Genomic DNA, 18,356 nt, shown 5'->3' with positions numbered 1-18,356 from the left:
GGCGGGCTCGATGTCTACCAATTCTCAGCGTCCTTCAGGAATCTCCAAGAAGGAAGCCGATATGAATGCACGCGGGACCGGGAATATAAAGACAGGAGGTAACCTATTCGCGGGAGTTGCCTCAGCGTCCAGTGGCCCGTCCTTGGCACCCCCTGCTTTGTCTCCTTCTACACCTGGGGTCCCAGGGCACCATTTGATGAGTTTGCGTAACACCCAAGGTATTTGCTATTTCGACTCCGTCTGACCGGCAGTCGCGTCCGTGTACTTGAGTGCACTGAGAGTGCCAGGGCTTACGTAGGATAGACTCGTTATGCCTTTCCCAATCATCATTCAATGGCTCTATGCTCATCCGATAGTGGCAAAGCCTCGAAGCATCAGACATTCTTGTACCAGTTGATATGTTGGCTGGGGCCGTTTTGTGGTGAGGGGGCACCGCCATGTCCAATTAGCCGCACCTGGAGCAGCTGCGATCTTCGCTTGCTGTAATGCTCAACCCATGATGGCTCCAGTGGCTGGGCCTTTGTGGTAACCTGCCTAGTCGACGCTGGTTCTGGACTACCGTGCCCTGCTTATAAGGGAATCGCAACCCCTGTGCGACTTTGCAGTCGGGTGGTTGTGACCGCTGGTTGTGTCGTTTGACTGTGCCGGCACCAGCTTTGAGTGGTAGGTAGACCATGGGACAAGGGGGTTCTAGATGCTAAGACACTGATCGCCTATAATAGCCCTTCGTGACGACAAAATGGATTACTGGTGGGCTACTGGCCATGATCTAGATCCTTTGTATTGGTGTGTGGTACGCAGGATTCTGTAACTGACCCGCTTGTGTCTTCTCGGGGGGCGAGCCTTGCCTCTGGCCAGATCGAGACGGTCGCCGCATGCGTTATTCCATAGAACGACCAGGCTGGCCGGGCCCTGTACGGTGGGCAACGGCGAAGGGTCGGTGGTGCAGGCCTAGTAAATGCTCACAGCTTAATCGCCAGTTTTCTGGGCGGTCGAGGGCGTCAATCATCAGACGCAGCAGAGGTCTTTGCTTTGGGGCCATGCTCATCGCTGCCTAGATATTCATGACTGCGGCGGTGGCACCGTTGCCGTGGTTTCATGCCTGCCTCGCAGACCACCCCGAGCTGCCGCAGCTAGAGGAGTGAGAAATGACGCCGCCTAATTGAACCATCGAGGCTAGACAACCGTCACAAATTCGAAGAATAAGCCCGGCACGCATCCCGTCTCTGCGTCTATTTTCATTTCCCTCCTCCCCGGTAGTTGCGAGGTGACGACCTGCACCCGGCTCCACGCCAGCAAAAGAGTAGACTGCAGACACATCACGGCGCTCTCACATCACGGTAACCTCGAGGAGTCTCACAGTACAAGGCGCTGAACCTCCTTCCGCGCGCAGGTTGAATATGGTCGACCGGGCCTCACAGTACATCTCATATGCCCTCATTACAGGCTCTAGACAATACTAATGCAAGACAGCCCATGCAATCCACCCATATGTCCGTCAAATATTCTGGAGACCCGAGCGTCTGCCTCATCGCGATGGAGGGCTCTACTTGCGATAACAGCACGAAGGCTTGGTCGCATGCGTCTCTCGGGTCGCTCCCGCCCGAACTTTTAGATCTCATACTGGCGCATCTTGACATACGGGACATCAAAACTCTACGCCTCTCCGTCTGCAGTCATGAACAATCCTACCTGCGTGTCCTGTACAGCTCCGCGTATATCTCCATCCTCGACCGAGACGTGAAGAACCTTGTCGAGATTGCGCGGCACCCAGCTCTCGCAGAAAATGTCCGAGACATTTACTGGGTAATGTACCCTGCCTCAATACACGAATTGTCCGACTGGCTTCGCACATCGTTCAGCCCGCCCCTCTTTTACCAGAGGTCTTACGAGGTCGCAACGGAGCTGGCGAAGGCTACTATGCTCAGTCCCGTCAGCCAGAAGCATGGCCAGAGCAGGGCTCCTCCTTTCCGCTCACTCGCAGACGCCATGAGGGAATTTCAGCCGACACTCATCTCCTGCATCCTGGCCATGCGAAACGTCCAGTGCATCTACATCATCCCTCCCCCAAGCGGGCAGCGGCCGATGGGAACCGCAGAACGCTGGCGCCGACGCCCCGAGGACAAGTCGGCCAGGTCATACTGGGGACGGACATCACCCTAGAGATGTTTGGCCGAGTACCCGTACATAGCCTCATCAGCATCGTGACGGCACGCGTGAGCATGGGGTCAGCAACGAGTACCAGTCTAGCGTGGTCCGCCCGCGGACTGCTACTTCTCCCCACCCTCAAGGTTCTGAGGTTCACAGGACAGCGCGTTTCCAGTCGGCAGGCCCCCATAGCGCTAGAGGAGTGGGATGCTGTGCTCCAGGCTTTCCTCACACCACGACCGGGAGCTCTCGGGCTGTCCGAACTGCAACTACACGGCGTCATACCACCTCCAGAACATCTCCACTTCATAGTGAAACAGTGTTCCAGCACCATTAGCATGCTGTCGCTGTGCGCCGCTGACATTACCATCGGGCATCTCCTGCACCTCGGTCGGTTGACATTTGGGGATCTGCGGCAAGTATGGGTCCACGGACATCTTCAGCCTGAATTACTGTGTCTACAAGATACTGACATTACCAGCTGGCTTGTAGGAGGGCCTCATGCCGACTCAGCCGCCCTGTTTGCGATGCAACCCGTGACTGGCGCCTTCACGCGCGAAGCTAGCCAGCTGCTGACGACTCCGCCGTTGAAGGACTGGATACACCCGGCGACCGACGTGTATGAATTAAGGCTTGCAAACGTGGGGGAAGAGACAGCGATATAATGGGATTTGTGGAGAGGTTTTGCTGGTGTTGTGCTTGGGCTGTCTCTTGGCAGCGCACAGGGCCAGAGCCTCTTTTGTGCAGGGGATTACCCCGGAAGGCCGTTAGCTACGGTCATCTGGGTCAAGATGGAGCGTTTGCGCGTGCGGCAGGGAAGGCACCGTCTGCATCGCAGCTGTTTGGGCGGCCGGCCGGCGATTGAAGACCGCGAGAGCTTACTCATACGGCTTGTTATTTGTCAATAATAAGTAATCGTCGCCATGACCCCGTGCATATCGTAGCAGTCATCGGCCGTGGTGCATGTCCGGGCCCAATACGTGCTCGCCATCACCTGTCGGAGAAGAATTTGGCCTCCTGCATCAAGTGGGGCCCTGATGTCCGCTCCCTCGGCCTCCGGCGGTCATTCGAAAAGCCCCACTCGAGCCATAGCAGCAAGGCCCCGATTTTCGCCCAGAGACGACCTCGTGCCCTGCTCCAATAGGCCGCGATCACGCTGGCCAACCCACCATATAAGGTGCGTCGTGAAGTCCGAGTGCAACAATGCAACCGGCCCACCGCGGTCGCAGTCTTACCGAACATCTAGATAGCAGGCGCAGATACTTGAATGACAGCGACATGCTGAAGTCCCCATCGAACATTGGAGAGAGGGAGTTCCGGAAGGATCGAGACCGTCCCCAGTGGTTCTTGAACACCATGCGCAGGGACTTTGAGGCGCCAGAGCGGGCCACCATGGATGGACACTACACGGTCCTGAGCAAGGGCGGGAGGGGCGAGGACCGCACGAATATGCCAACGACCTCGAGGACTGTGAGTGCGGCAATGTCTGTTATTGTCAAAATATGTAAGAAACTACTCTTCCCTTTCCGACTGCTAGCGAGCAGACCAACACTGTTAAGGAGCCACCCCCAATGCACGCGGGGTTTTGGTGTGACGCGACCTCACTTGAGAAACAACAAAGTCAACGGATGTCTTGTCCGCCGGCAAGCAAACAAGTTCGTAAGCCATGGCATAATAAGTTAATAAATGCCCCAAGTCGGCACACTAAGGTGCGACTGCTCCCATCATCAGTTTTGGTCGCCGATAAGAAGTCGCGGCCGAGTATTAACAGAACAAACACGAAATGGCGCATGCCGCTCTGCGATCGCAACCCCGGCAGCAAATCACGGTCGACAGCTCCCAGAACATCAAGTCGGATGACAAGTACGTTCTAGCCCGTGGCTACGCAGCCGCATCGCGGTAAGTATGAAACTTCAGACCTACGTATGCATTTGCACATGCGCTAATAAGACTCGACATAGACTGAATCTCCAGCATTATCTATGGAAAGAAACACAGCGGTATCTTCTGCATCCGTGGGTTCGTGAGCAACTGCGTACTTCTGCCGAGACAGGGCGCCTCAAAGTCGCGGATTTAGCGACAGGAACAGGGTGGGTCGTCATAACCCAGTCCTTAAATTACTTGTTTTAGGGCAGAGCAGCATTTCCTGACAGTCGCACCGACTGAATTCTTTTTCACACGCTTTAGGATCTGGCTTCTAGACCTTTCCCGCTCGTCAGAGCTCCAGGATCTCGCCCTTGCCCTACATGGCTTCGACATCTCCTCAATGCAATTCCCGCACGCTGCCTGGCTCCCAGAGAACCTCAGCTTTGACGTCAGAGATATCCTGACTGATCCTCCCAACGAGCTGTGGGGCACGTTCGACCTCGTCCATATCAGGCTCGTGGTCTTAGTGGCTCGACAACTTGATGATCCGCGGCGAATAATTCGTCACGTGCACAAACTTCTAAGTTAGTCAGAATTTTATAGAAATGTGAAATCAACGCAGCACGAGCTGGCAAATCGACACGGGTCAGGGATGTGGGTGCAAAAGCTCAGAGAACTAATAATGCTTTCATGACTATTAGAACCTGGTGGCATTTTGCAATGGGAAGAAGTAGAGCCTCTCGGCCACCACCGCATCCTCGTACGCGAGGGTGCCGGCATCGATACCAGTACGACCGAGATGGATGAGATTTTCGGCGTGGTAACAAAGGCTTTTGACTTTACGTAAGCTCCTCTTTTTGATGCCTAAGCCAGCCTCAGGTGATGCTATTTTTGCTTCCCTAATCCTGACCAAAACGACCAAACCCTCTTCTGACACATTGATGCAATATAGCTGGGTCACACAGATTCCTAGCCTGCTCGAGAAGGAAGGCTTTACCGACGCAGTGCAGCGCTTTTGCGATCCCCCACCGGTGCTGTACCAGGCATTGACCTGGTCGCAGCTGAACGTACTGGACGAGTTCAGCCACAGCGATGTGATGGCAGGCGATCGCGGGGTACAATTCCGCAAAAAGATTGAGGCTGCGTATTTAGAGGCTTCGGCCGGGAGTGCGGTGGGCGCGTGCACCAAAGTCTCGCCGGCTGTAACTGTGGCACGCAAGGCACTTTGAGGTGCGAGAAACTTGGTTGTATTCCCTGTTGCCTGGCCTGTAATGCTCTGCTCCTGAAGATTAGTTCGAGGTCCCTGAGACATCTTCTGGACTCCCCAAAACCTCATAGGCGTGCCTAATAGCACTACAAGCACGATCAATCAGTCTTTGGAGCTTAGGAGCGTTATTTTTGAAGCCCACAGATACATTTCTCGCATACGCCCGCAAACATACTTGTGATAAGTATCAATGTGCCCCATGTTAAGAATGCTAAGTACTCAGAGAAGTTGTCTGGTAAACTCCATCCACTTCACCATTTTCCCTCCCGACGCGATTCTTGGTCTTGAAAACAGGCGGAGGAGGCCTGACCGATGCAGCTTCACAACATCTGCTTGGCCTCCCTTCCCAGTGCCTCCAGTGTTTGAGATCCCAGCTTGCGCTTGCTGGCAATAACCACTGCGTCACAGAGCGAGATCTGTAGCTGCCGAAACGACAATCCCTCCAAGGATCACTCCCTCGCCTATTCGACCTCAGGACCCGTTATCGTAGCAGGACGTCTAAAGGTAGGCGGGACAGGCAGGTTTGACATGCCTGGTTCTCCTGTAGGCAGAGGTCCAGGTGGAAGAGCGTTATGTTGAAGTAGTAGACACGAATGATCTCATCGACGCTGCAAAACTCCGTGCCGCGACTCCGCAGGAATATCATATTCTCGTCCCAAGTCTCCTTATTGAATATCTCATGCGAGCCGATTCCGGGAAGGTGAAGCTCGATCGATATCCGCTTTGTTCTGATATCGAATCCCTGTAGTTTGAGGTGCTCGACGAATTTCGTGTACGGGAGCCTCTCGCACAGACTGAGAGCAGCGGACCCCTTGATCAGGTACTGGATCGGAATCTGAAATCCGGGGTGTTGCGTAACGGATGCTTCCTCCTTGACGACGGGAAGAACGGCAAACTTGAACTTGGCCAGCATGAGGTTGAATTGGCAGCCGTGGGTTGCACATGAGCTGTCACAACCGTTCGCATTGCCCAGTAATTTGGCCATGGTTCGTGAGTATGATCGAGAAGTGAATGACTGGTGAGGTTGGATGGCTCCTGTAGAGCACAAGATATCAATACGGGTGATCGTTCATCTGGACGGATTTAGATTAAGACCTACAGTTGATGTTTCTTCTCGTCCTCGACGATGCGTTCTCGTATGGGTGATGACCACGAAATGAGTCTCGCCCGTATTGTGGGATAGTTCAAGTAGGAGTCCCTGACGTACGCGACAGCTGGCACGCTGTGTCTGCCGAGCGAGTATCTGGTGTTCCGGGCAGGTTACCCTCACGTCGCCTAGAACGCGAAGGATTGCATGCGACTGAAAATGAATCAGTTGGACGATGTACCATAGTAGGTTGTACAAATAACTTGCGGAGACACTACCTGAAGTTTGTCGGAGGTCTGAAATACTACAGCGGTCCGCCCGGGACACCAGCTCCGTCCCTTAGTACGTAGAAAGGCCGAAGATTAGCGGTACACCTCTCTGTGCACCACGTTCTGCTGATTGGCGTTAGTGCTCAGCGTGCTTTTGTAGGACAATGACTTGAGCGTTATGTATTCCGGCAACATGGTGCGCGCACCACTCGGGTAGGCTACGCCCACCAGCCGCAGGCTGCCCAAAAGCGACGTCCATGAGCGCTTTAAGTTGCCTTGTGTCCGGTCGAAAACATCATGTCCATCGCCCTTCAGAACAGACCTGTCGACTTATTCCGCATAATTTCTCCGTCAACGGTGCTACTCCAAAAGCTAGCGGTCTACGAATAAGGGTAAGTCCAGCCCAGCCGCGTCCTGTTTGCCGTCAAGAGAAGCTTCTGTGGTTCCGAAGCATGCGTAATGACACCCGCACTGTCCGACCGGCACCACTGGCTGCTCTTTGGGCAGACCTCCCTCGCCGCCTTTCGAGTGCTGACATATCGCTTCAGATTAACAGCATCGGCGTTCACACAGCGTCTCGCGAAGCTACACCGAATATCTGGCTCTTTCGAGGACCAGTGCCACCACGGAAGGAGTAGAGCACCAACCGTCACGTTCAAACTCTAGTGCGAGGTTTCGTCGTGTGATACTGCCGGCATCCAGATCCTGGGCACACAGCATCCGTGCTACTCAAGTCCCTAAGCCTGAGGCCGTCTACTGCGCCAGAGCGTGCAGATTTCGTTGCTTCTTCGTACATCATGTCCAAGGGCAAGGGCATCGAAAACTCGTACACGAGCTTCCTAGGGCGATCTGCAAAGATCAGCTGTCCTCTAGGCGGCTGTGGCAAGGACGTAGATGCTGTCGAGCACGCCATCAAGGAGCACATCAAATCAGCCCATTCAGATATGCTGAGCACGCACGACCTTGCGGTATTGGTCTCCGAATTTCGCAGGTAAGTGTGGTGTCGGGCCCTCCAGCATGGGGCACTATTTCCCGCGCGTCCTGCCCATGCTCGCCTGTGCATGCGGCTTTTTGAAGACTCCAGGCCACGGCGAGCGACCTGCTCAACGTCTCATGTTCCCACGCTGACTTGGGACGGCAGACCGCAGAGCAAAAAGCCAAGTGCGCCGAGCTCTACGGTGTCCAGCATCCCGTCATTGGCCCTAGAGGTGAACGAGGACGAGTCGCCCCCAAAGGACGACACATCCCCCTTAAACCCCAAAAAGAGGAGCAAGAGCTCAGACTCATCCGCCACAGCTCGAGGCCGCAGCTCCAGCCCTCAACGGCTATCGAGGGCACAGTTCAACGCCAACATTGACCATGACCCCGGCTTTAAAAGGTCGACAACGAGTGGTGGCTCTTTGTGGACACCGCAAAAGGATGGCTCGCCGCAGAAGCCAACCAGACCGCAGGTTGCCGAGCCGTTGCCTGCGGCTGTGGAGGAGCCCTTCAAACAGCTCGAGACTCGCGCAATCAGTCAAGATCAGCTTGTTGCGGAGGTGAAGGGCATCTACGCCGGGCTGGTCATGGTTGAGTCGAAATGCATAGAGGTTGATAATGCACAGTCCTCAGAGAATGATGCAAAGTTGAACAACGAACAATGGCAAGCCCTTATAGCTCTTCATCGGACACTGCTCCATGAGCATCATGACTTCTTTTTGGCCAGCCAGCATCCAGCGGCGAGCCCGGCTCTGAAGCGACTTGCCACCAAATATGCCATGCCCGCGCGTATGTGGCGCCATGGTATTCATTCATTCCTCGAACTTCTCCGGCATCGTCTGCCAGCCTCGCTCGAATACATGCTCACCTTCATCTACTTGGCTTACTCAATGATGGCTCTCCTGTACGAGACCGTTCCTGCATTCGAGGACACGTGGATCGAATGTCTGGGCGATCTCTCTCGCTACAGGATGGCGATAGAGGACGATGACATTCGTGATCGGGAGATCTGGACATCAGTCGCCCGCCACTGGTACTCCAGAGCAAGCGACAAGGCACCCCCGACCGGTCGCTTGTACCATCACTTGGCCATCCTGGCCAGACCAAACGCCCTGCAGCAACTCTTTTACTACGCAAAATCACTTTGCGCGCCAGCACCTTTCCTTTCGGCGCGCGAGTCTATCCTTACCTTATTCGATCCGCTGCTAAAGAGACCAAGGAAGGCTCTCAAGCTCGCGTCGATCGAAGCAGAGTACGTCAAGTGTCATGGGATCTTGTTCACTGGACAGTCTCGGGACGAGCTCGAGTCTTCAACGAATAGTTTCCTTGCTGCGCTGGACAACCATATCACCAAAATCGGCAGGCGCTGGATGGAGTTTGGCTATTACACGGCTGTGGCCAACAGCTGTGCCATCATGGGCTACGGGAAGGAGGACAATTTTATTGCGAAAGCTTTTCAGCAAAAGGCTGAACCCGCCGAAGCACAAAAGCTCAAACAGGAAGCTACGCCTCACGACACCGCATCGGACCCAGACGTGCAGGATGCTCTACGATTGGCAAATGGGACAGCAGGCGTTGTTCTGAAGCGGCGTGGGGACGACAGCGTCTTTCCGTTCTTCCACGTGTCCTTGGCGTTTCTCTATCATGCGGCTCAGTACAACAACGTTGTTGATACGGTCGGAACATCGTTCCCTTGGGAACTGGTCTGTGAGCTGCTCAATTCGATGCTTCTCTCATACCGCACCCACGAGCGCCTCCAGAGCGAAGAGTTTCCTTTGCCTGCCGGCAGGGCGACTCCACGCCCCCTTCCCGAAGATTTCGCCATGAAGGGGCTGACGTGGACAACCAACTATTACCCAGATGACTTCTTCGCGGACGACAAGATTGACGATGATGAGAAGTATTTTGAAGTCGCGTCAATGACTGATGAGAGACGTGAGCGGATCTTGTGGCTAGCGACTCGTCTCGCGAGAGGCCAACATTGGCTTGCCGTCAACGAGTCGTTCACCACTTTCAGTCTTCTTGACGCCACCACAAACGACGCAGGGCACTCGTCGATAGTACCTTCCGACGTAGTCATGACGGGTGCCGACAAGCCTCTGTGATTGGCACGCCAATCATATGTGTCAGCCAGTTGCCCTGCTGTTGTCATCAATGGTCAGAGCAGATCGGCATCACTTTGCAGAACGCGGAATGGCACCACGAGTGTGCGTTCCCCACCGTGGATGCGACGAATACATACGAGAGTAGGACCACGGACAAAGTGACCATGGCAGTTTGAGGACAGCGGACAGAATGACCGACTATTCATCAATGGGTCACATGACCAACCAACAAAGCAGGCTTTGCATACGGACGGTGCCCCCGGTGTTCCTCGGCAGGGACACCCTGCAAGCCATTTCACCAAGAAATTGCCAATAGCGAAGGTTGATTGGTCCAGTCGCAAGGCTACAGGCTCCGTCCTCGCGTCGAATCAGCAGGAGACAAGGCTTTCAACCGGGCATGGTAGCCGCAAGGTTTCGGCACCATCGTGCAGCCACGATCCATTTTAGGAGCTTTCCCCAAGAGTTGCAGATCAACGGGACAAAGTGACAAGGCGACCTTGCAGGCTCAGTGTGGGCTATCATGGGGGGTTGAGACAGTCAGGCAAACCGGCTCGACCAGGCAAGCCGGCCATTCATTGTCCATGTTTAAGTGTTTATCACAGGTCTATTTAGGAGCCTTGGGATATGATCCTCTGAGGCGCCGCTTCACAGCTTCAGCGCCAATGTCATGTTTCATCAATCGATAATTGTATATTAGTCAAGCAGATGTTCGTCAGAAAGACTTGAGGGTAATTAGACAAATAATCGAGCTGAATGAAGCAGGAGGCTGGGGGAACGGCGTTCGCTTTAGACCACTCCGCGTGTTGTCCTGGCTCTACAAAATGAGACCCTCGCGTGCCGTTTATATGCAAGTCGCACGAGAGCGCATCCCTCCAGAATGTATGACAACGGTGCCTTGAGAGTGGACGGTCTGCTGGGCAGAGCATTAGTAGGTGGGGCTGGAACTACTCGCTCGCGACAGTGCACGCCTGGGTCTACGCGATGCGCTTGAATAAACTCTGCAGACCTGTATGCTAGACGCAATCTCCCCTTTCTTTTGTGTGACTTCGTTGTTGGTCTCGTGCTTATGTTGGACCCCTGTACTCACAGACCTGCGCCCACAAATCCCCAGCCGTGTCCACAAACCTGTCCGAACAAACCCCCACCTGTCTCCGCGACCTGTACCCACACAGGGGAACCAACAAACCCCCACCCATGTCTACACACCTTGTTCGAACAAACCCCCACACATGCCTTCAACTCCACAAATCATGCTGCGCCTTCAAGGGAAATTGGACATGGGGCCCGAGGAAATTAGGGCCGGGTTGGTCAGACATGGAGACGAGTACCTACCATAGTATTCAACAGTCCTCCACCATGAGCATTCCTGGAATATGAGGTGACGGATGCCCGTCCAGCAGGGCCAACAAGATACTGTGGTGGTGTATATGGTCTTCACTGAACGCTTCTAAGATGGTACTGTACTACCACAACTTCTTCTGTATGTTTGTTTTGGTTCATCTACTTTCACACTGGCACAGCCATGGCAAAGTGTAGCCCCATCAAGACCGAAGTGGACATGAGAGATGGGATTCGAGCTGGGACCTTGTCGAGCGGCTCAACGCCTTCGGGCACGCCGCGCCTCTTCTCCGACTTTGACCCTGTTCCCAGCGACCGTCGCCAGCGAATCGAGAGAGAACACGAAAAGTTTCCCAGGGGTAAGCGTGGAAAGGGAAGCGGACCCGTTTCCCTGGCGCAAGGGCAAATTGAGGTAAACCTAGCAAATTGAACACGATGAGGCGGGCTGCTGACAAAGCGCTCTCCAGACAGTGATGTATCACGGCGACTCAGTAATACTTGGCCATGATCGTGGTGCTGGCTCCTACAATTTTCATGTTGATATTCACTACGTGTTCGGACTGAAACTTGCCTTCCTCTTTTCCGAATCCGAGGCGTCGCACGTGCAGTCTACGGCGAAGGTCGGTGTCCTCCCCACGTTCACGATCGTGTAATACGGCTGTAACTTTATACCAAGCTGACGATGCATCATCTTCCTAGCTCTATACGCTGATGAGAGCACCTCGAAATACTACCCCTGACCCTGACCCTGACCCTGACCCTGACTCTAAGCATAAGCCTGACTTGCTAAGCACTTTGCCCTCGGAGATTCGCCAAATCATCTACATGTTCGCGCTGCGTCGAGTGGAGTGGAGAATTGTAGACAACGATGACTTCCAACACAATGACTTTCCTCGGGGTATAGGGGACCCCAGCGGCTTCTACTATCCATTAAGAAAAGCATCATCGGTTCTTCGACTCAATAAGCAGATACGCGAGGAAGCGCTGCCCTTGGCCTTTCGCCTCACCAAATTTTGCTTCGATAGCCCGCATAGCGCTACCATGTTCCTTATGGCAGTTGGTCAAATCGGACGCGAGAACATCGAATGGCTGCAAATAGTTTGGGAAAGCAATTCCCGCAGCACGTCGACTTGTATCCAGTTCTTGAAACAGTGCAAACGGCTGCGGCACTTATCTCTTCAATTCGATAGTGAACTGATAGAGAAGATTGGATTGGAGTCCTTTAAGGATAATACAGACATACAGAATCTTTGTACATTGCAAGGGTTGAAGAGGGTGGACATCCAAGGATCCGAACGAGACCCCCTGGGGCACTCTAGTCTTGCGGAAGCAACCTCCCTGGAACACCTTGCCGAGTGGCTCAAAAACCAGATGGAGGGGCGCCCGAGAATAGAAAGAGCAGCATAATGAAGACACAAACGCGTCCAGTTTTTCGATTTGATATCTCAAAGACCGCAGAAGCCAAGACATCCTCGCCTAGTTAGATCCGCCCCTGTCTATTCTCTTTACCACCCGTCCGGCCTCACGGTATTACCATGTCCACGGCCTCGATTACGAAGCTGTGTACAAGGCGCAGGAGGTTCTTGCCATTCTGGCGCGTATAAGCATCCAGACCAGCGCGGTTTGGATCCCCTTGGACGCTTGCGAGGATTCGATACGCAAATGTCACATCGTCCAAGTAGGAAGATCATGTCCGCTCGCATAATGCGTTAAGAGGAGTGATTAACATCCCTCCATGTTGTGTCCCATCCTGCATAGCCGTTCGAGGTATGAACGAGTTCTGCTACCTCAATAATGTAATTATTGGTGAAGACTGCCCGCTTCCCACTACTATATTTCGAAACTGCCGCACGCACTTGAACATCTTTGTCTCAATTGAAAGTCTTCTACACATCGTTTCGACAGCTGAACTCCATCTGCGACGAACCCGGGGCGTGGTGATTGGTGAGCCATCCGATTATCTCCTTTCGTTCGAATCGAGTCACAACCTGCTAAAGCATATCATAGACACGATTTGGCTTGAAGGGATAACAGCACAAGGGGACCAAACGTAGTCATTCTTGGTGTGATAAGCAATAACGCGGAGGCCTCGCTCGAGAGACTTATAGATGTTCAGAAAAAGATGCTTGTCGGGGTTGCGATGATTTGCTGCAAATAACATCCTGGACAGCCACGAAGGGCTGACGCTCGGCCTCGGTTGGCTCGAAGCAGGTTGGGCGGCAGCAGGCCCGGCGCTTCTGCGGGTTTCCTGTGTCGCATTGTCCCAATTTGAGGCCAACGGCGGGCGGAGCAGGCTTGAGCTCCATTGGTCGAGTGCCCAAGTACTGTTCGAGAGCCCATCGTCAAGAGCACCACGGAATTGTCAATGATATCAAATTCAGCATCCTTGATATTTTCTGTTCTTCGTCTGGGATAGTTCGTGAGTGGCGCTTAAGTTAGACTATTGATGCTGTAACGAGTGGGGCTACACTGATCTGTGGTGCATTAGAAGGATGGGACTCTGGGACTGACAGTCAATTAAGGAGCAAGTCACCACGAGACATTTCTATGAAAAATGAAGGTGGTCGAAAGGTGTATTTCGTTATGGATAATATGCCGTGGTCGTCGGAGCTAATTGTGGATGTAGGCTTTTAACGAGAAGCGTCCTGCGAAGTAGGCACGTCTGCCGACGACGAGATCGCGCCACTGGCCGTGTTATTATCGACTGATCCTAGCTCTAGATTATCAGCGTGAAACTCTGCTTTTGATGCCTTCATCCCTGCCCTAGTCGCGCTTGTCCCAAAGTCTCGTCGGCGATAATTATATCATATGTAGTCGAATCAATGTTCAGCCGTGCACCACTGTCCTTGCTTAAGTAGCGGTTACAGTCCATTTACGCAGCCTCTCATGCGGTCCAGGTGGTGGATGCGCCTGCCGGCCTGCCCTGGTCAAGGTTGAATATCTCTTCCTGGTATGACGCGGGTCGGGTTGAAGAAGCAGCCGGGCTGCACGGGACGATTGCGGCGAGGCTCCCGAGGGGGCCATGGAGGATTCACGATGCCGAGCTGCGTGCCACAAGCGGCATGCGAGCCGTGCAGTTGTCTCAACAGGGTCAACCGATGTATGGCGGCTACATGCTTTTTGCATGACGTCGCCATGGCTCTTGCTAGCCATGCATTAGGCAGACTGTCCGCATATCAGGGACGACCTGCAGCCCGAGCCCCGGCCCGCCCCTGCCTTATCGAATCCAGAGGTACAATGGCTGCCTCGCTCGCGGTTCCTTCTGCGGGGCTGCCTCGCCGTAAAGCCAGTAGGGCAAGGCTCCGCAGTGATTTTGCTGAACTGGCCGTCGTATTGCCCACTCCACCATGTTCTAGCTAATCATCGTGCGTGCTTCAATATCAAAAACTACACCTACGCACCTGCCATCATTCATGCAGACTGGCTGTCCAGCGAACCGGGCTGTCTGATGGCCGCCCGCGCCGGAGCTGCCTGATCCACCTCGGCACACAGGTACTTCAGCAGCACGTTTCGCTGCCTGCGCTGATGAGCGACGAAGGTTCCGATGCGTTGCACCACTTCCTCGTCTCCATAGCCGCCGAGCCTGAAGTAAGACTTATTTCCATAGACGCTGTAAAGCTTCTAGAGGAGCTTGGGCGGATGCCCCTGTCGATGAAGCAGTGCGCTGAAGCGAATACAGCGCATCTTGCAGACGGCCGCTGCAGCGCAGTGACGCAGGCCAATCACTTATGGACCATGGGCCTGCGAACCACATTTCAGCATGCAGCAGTTGCCTTGCTGCCGGGGTGTCTGCCTGTATGGGCCGACAGCGATTTCTTGATACTTGGCAAAGTCCCTAGCTAGGCCAGGCGCCCTTCTTTGTCGCGTCCATTAGAGCGCAAAACTGACATCCCGACCGAGCTGGCGGGATTGGAGGCCGAGCTACATCGAGGACCTTGCCAGAAACAGCGAGCCTCGAACGACGTCCGTCTCAGCAAAGACCCTTTTCGATATCTTAGAGTAATTCAAGGTACCATCGCCCTATATTGCGCGACCTCAATTTACCCTTCATCCCGCTCAAAACACTTTTCGGATACGAATTTACAACAAAACTGGTCGTCCAGGCCGACGATGGGCTGAGCAGGGAGGAGATCATCACCAAGGCGGCAGACGGGGCACAAACAGGGTTGCTTGGGGCTGCTACAGATATCGTAATGATATTGAACATGGACAGTGGCGAGAAATTGCACCTAGCATGAGGATACAGAGGACGTATAAACGACGGGATTTCCACCTGTGGCTCGCGGCTTGCGTACAAGGCAACAACAGATTCTATGACTGGGACACTAGGACAGGCTACCCCTTTCCCCCAACTCCCTCTACGTTGCTGGGGCAAACTGTCACAGAGTGCCCCAAAATTAAATCTTCTGACTAATCCAAGTAAAGCAATGAAATATTTTACAACGTAAGCTCCTTGCCATCTCCTCTTTGGGGACCGGTTCGAGGTCCTTCCTCATCTCCTTTACGACCCTGCGATGGAACTCGCGTACGATCTCATGTTCTTCGCCAGGGTCATCCCAACACATCCTGACGCTGCCGCCCTCTTCTGGGTCGACTGGTCTGACCCTAAGTATAAATTTAGGTGGATATGTAGATGCGTTCCAGTCTTTTGGAAGCGGCACTTCATGCACTTCCACGTGCTTTTTCTTAACGCTCTTGCCGTCTACGATCTCCTCGCTTTCGATCACTACCTCCTCCGCCAGGTAAGGAAGAACTGGCTTGCTAGGTAGAATATTATGGTCACGCGCAATGATGCTAGTGATCCAGTCGAAGAGCGTGATGCTTTGGAGAGTTTTGGACTGGTTGGTAAACTCCTCGACGACTGTCCTGATGTCCTCGTGCCCTGCAAAGATTGTGTCGAGGTCCTCCTTCTTGATCTTCCACTCTGGTGCCTTGGCAATTTCTGTCGGCATGATCAGGAACGGAATATTCTTCTCCTTAACTTTCTGAAGAAAATGCCAGGCTGACCAGATGTCGGCACCGACGTTGAATTGGTTGGGGAGAGTGTTGTGCTTGCCCTTTGTGTAAAAGGCCATGCCCGTCACCTTTGACAATCGGCCCCCCTTTTCGATCCACTTCAAGGCTTCGGTGAAAGGCCCGCCGATCACGGCTTGCCAGTCTCCTGGTTGGAAGCTGGCCGATGATGTCGTCTGCTCTGCGATCAAGTCGTCGAAGGGCGACAGGATGCTTTTGCGGTTGTACTTCGTCGCCATGGCCTGGCTGAAAATGTCACAGTACCCCCGCAACATCTCCCTGCGTTTCTCCGGATCCTCCTCCAGCAGTATCTCTTGAAATCGGGTAAGCATTGCTTTGGCGTTTTCCTGTTTTGATTCTCTCTTTTTCTTCTGTTTGGGTGTCTCATTTTTGGGCGGGTGAATCTTCGTGGTATAGCCGTATGTGAAGTCGGCCACGTGAGCCGCGTGCCTTAGTCCTGGCGCGACCTTTTCCATTGATTCCAGGTCCCAAAAAAAGCGAATGAGAGTGTCGGATGAAATGACTCCGGCTTCGCACAGCATGTCAAAAATGCGCCAGGCAGACGCTTTCATGTAGTGGCATGTGTCCTTCTTGAGCCCATTCGAGTCATTGGCCTCGAAGACCCGATCTGGAGTGGCAAAGTATGGCAGTACTTCCTCGTCCTCGATTTCTTTCACCCAATCGGGCGGCGTCGTGTATGCTTGCATCCTGCGTCTAACCATAGTGGTGGTATCGGGCTTGCCATTTGGCAGACGAGGGATGATGTTGTAAAGGGCCCTTCCCACCGGGCCGGGTTGTCCCGGCGCATCATCGGGACCTGGGTAAGGCTTGACGGTGAAGTCGACGGGGCGGGGTGTAAGTACGATATTGACGCGGTGATTAGGATGGGCTTTGATGACGGAGAGGCAGCAGAGGATGTTGTCAATATCAGGGACATCAACGAACACGAGTATTTCAGGCACCTGTGGTGGTAACTGCTTGCTCGGGGTGTGCGATGGCTGGAAGGTAGATTTGGCTTTCCGAAACCAGGAGACGACTACGCGTCGTCTGGTCCCCATGGTGAAAGCTTCACGGTGTCAAAGGACGTCGTTCGTGCGTGCCAACTGTCGCTTGGTTTGGCTGTCAGTGCCCCAATGGCTCGCAGCACTCGACAACGAAATTGGGGGCGTTTTATTCCTGCCGGATATATGATCAGCCAGTCTTAAAACCACCCTGTTTCAGTTTGTTATCAATGTTTGTCACCGTTTGTGATGTTTATGTGGAAGATACACTAAATAGACAGCATAGGCCATAGGGCCTATTACGACCTTGATATAGCTTTATTATACGTTTCTATTGTGCTCTGCTCAGCAAGGATCCGTACAGAGACAGCCAGTCTCGTTACGCCGAAGTGCCTTCCGAACAACTCAGCAGCGTACTGCCGTTCCTGCCTTCTTCGGCTGACCTGAATCCCATGTATATGACCGAGTGCCCGATTTAGTAGCTTTACGTGTCAAAACTACTTGTTATGAAGCAGATCAGTGTAATTGGTGGATGTGGTCCTTAGGCGGATTGTCCGAGCGCCTACTACCAGTGGCGTGAGGTAAGCAACTATCACAGTCATCGTTGTATGGGTAGAAGAATCTGGGGCGCAGTGCCCTGCTGAGCTGCATAACCTCGATACCCTACGACAGCATCTTTTCCGTTGGGCGTACTAGGGAATAGCAACTTCGAGTTTGCCTCTCATTAAGCGTCTTCAGTCTCGCCGTGCTACTACCTCCCTCCCTGAAATTGGATCAGGCACGACATAGGTTTCCAATGAGCTCCACGTTATTCGATGCCGCAGTAGTTACCGAATCGTCCCGCAAGCTAAGATATTGCACACATAAACTTACTCAGTAACAATAGATGGCCGCACAGCTGAACGTCTCATAACTAGTTGGCAGGGGTCTTCTACTCCACAAATGCACACAAATACTGTTCTGTACGCTGCGCCATAAGCAGAGTCGAAGAGAGGCTTCTAACAAGACAACAATGCAAAAGTGTCTTCGATTACACATTTGAGCCCATAAGTCGGCTGAAATTGGGCCGCTTTGGAGACGACTCTGACGCGTCAAACAAGGAAACTGGTGACATTCCACAGTCCGTCAGCACAAGCATTTTTCAAACATGGCAGGAGGGTTCAGGTCCAGTCTGGGCGAGAAGACACTGTGGTAGAGGCTTTTTATAGAGTAATACGCTGCACGAGAAGAGAATTTGCCTTGGCGATAATCCATCCATTACTTCAGCCTCATGCATGCTGCTGC

At 53.5% G+C, this 18,356-nt stretch overlaps 6 protein-coding genes across 6 annotated transcripts; 4 read left to right on the top strand and 2 right to left on the bottom strand.

Annotated features, from left to right (window-relative positions):
• Positions 1 to 1,491: 1,491 nt before the first annotated feature.
• On the top strand, positions 1,492 to 2,163 carry B0I36DRAFT_369962 (uncharacterized protein; the record flags this gene model as incomplete). Its single annotated transcript, XM_046159855.1, has 1 exon — positions 1,492 to 2,163. One exon carries the CDS (start codon positions 1,492 to 1,494, stop codon positions 2,161 to 2,163), a length of 672 nt encoding a protein of 223 aa, XP_046004529.1.
• Positions 2,164 to 3,898: 1,735 nt separating this feature from the next.
• B0I36DRAFT_389691 (S-adenosyl-L-methionine-dependent methyltransferase) lies at positions 3,899 to 5,348 on the top strand. Its single transcript, XM_046161354.1, has 5 exons — positions 3,899 to 4,047; positions 4,110 to 4,238; positions 4,336 to 4,598; positions 4,716 to 4,857; positions 4,967 to 5,348. The coding sequence occupies exons 1-5, from the start codon at positions 3,932 to 3,934 to the stop codon at positions 5,241 to 5,243; spliced, it is 927 nt and encodes a 308-aa protein (XP_046004528.1). The 5' UTR covers positions 3,899 to 3,931; the 3' UTR covers positions 5,244 to 5,348.
• A 414-nt stretch (positions 5,349 to 5,762) lies between these two features.
• On the bottom strand, positions 5,763 to 6,266 carry B0I36DRAFT_369960 (uncharacterized protein; the record flags this gene model as incomplete). The annotated part of the gene is made up of 1 exon (XM_046159854.1): positions 5,763 to 6,266. The coding sequence occupies one exon, from the start codon at positions 6,264 to 6,266 to the stop codon at positions 5,763 to 5,765; it is 504 nt and encodes a 167-aa protein (XP_046004527.1).
• Positions 6,267 to 8,013: 1,747 nt separating this feature from the next.
• B0I36DRAFT_228040 (uncharacterized protein) lies at positions 8,014 to 9,612 on the top strand (the record flags this gene model as incomplete). The annotated part of the gene is made up of 1 exon (XM_046149104.1): positions 8,014 to 9,612. A coding segment is annotated over one exon (1,599 nt), but the record flags the coding sequence as incomplete, so codon positions are not given.
• A 1,630-nt stretch (positions 9,613 to 11,242) lies between these two features.
• Positions 11,243 to 12,542, top strand: B0I36DRAFT_356243 (uncharacterized protein; the record flags this gene model as incomplete). The annotated part of the gene is made up of 3 exons (XM_046157575.1): positions 11,243 to 11,470; positions 11,758 to 12,118; positions 12,487 to 12,542. The coding sequence occupies 3 exons, from the start codon at positions 11,243 to 11,245 to the stop codon at positions 12,540 to 12,542; spliced, it is 645 nt and encodes a 214-aa protein (XP_046004525.1).
• Positions 12,543 to 15,062: 2,520 nt separating this feature from the next.
• Positions 15,063 to 17,129, bottom strand: B0I36DRAFT_356242 (uncharacterized protein; the record flags this gene model as incomplete). Its single annotated transcript, XM_046157574.1, has 3 exons — positions 15,063 to 15,078; positions 15,103 to 15,287; positions 15,588 to 17,129. The coding sequence occupies 3 exons, from the start codon at positions 17,127 to 17,129 to the stop codon at positions 15,063 to 15,065; spliced, it is 1,743 nt and encodes a 580-aa protein (XP_046004524.1).
• Between the last annotated feature and the right edge of the window lie 1,227 nt (positions 17,130 to 18,356).

This window comes from Microdochium trichocladiopsis (assembly GCF_020744255.1).
Source record: "Microdochium trichocladiopsis strain MPI-CAGE-CH-0230 chromosome Unknown B0I36scaffold_15, whole genome shotgun sequence".
NCBI classification, from domain to species: Eukaryota; Fungi; Ascomycota; class Sordariomycetes; order Xylariales; family Microdochiaceae; genus Microdochium; species Microdochium trichocladiopsis.
Note: the sequence above shows the minus strand (reverse complement) of the source record. Positions and strands in the feature narration are given on the sequence as shown.

What these genes read in the sequence shown, in the direction of transcription:
- B0I36DRAFT_389691 (XM_046161354.1), top strand. Translation starts at nt 3,932, where the DNA reads ATGGCGCATGCCGCTCTGCGATCGCAACCCCGGCAGCAAATCACGGTC. An exon ending in GATTTAGCGACAGGAACAGG is followed by an intron (nt 4,239 to 4,335) that starts GTGGGTCGTCAT and finishes CACACGCTTTAG; the next exon opens with GATCTGGCTTCTAGACCTTT. An exon ending in TCACGTGCACAAACTTCTAA is followed by an intron (nt 4,599 to 4,715) that starts GTTAGTCAGAAT and finishes CATGACTATTAG; the next exon opens with AACCTGGTGGCATTTTGCAA.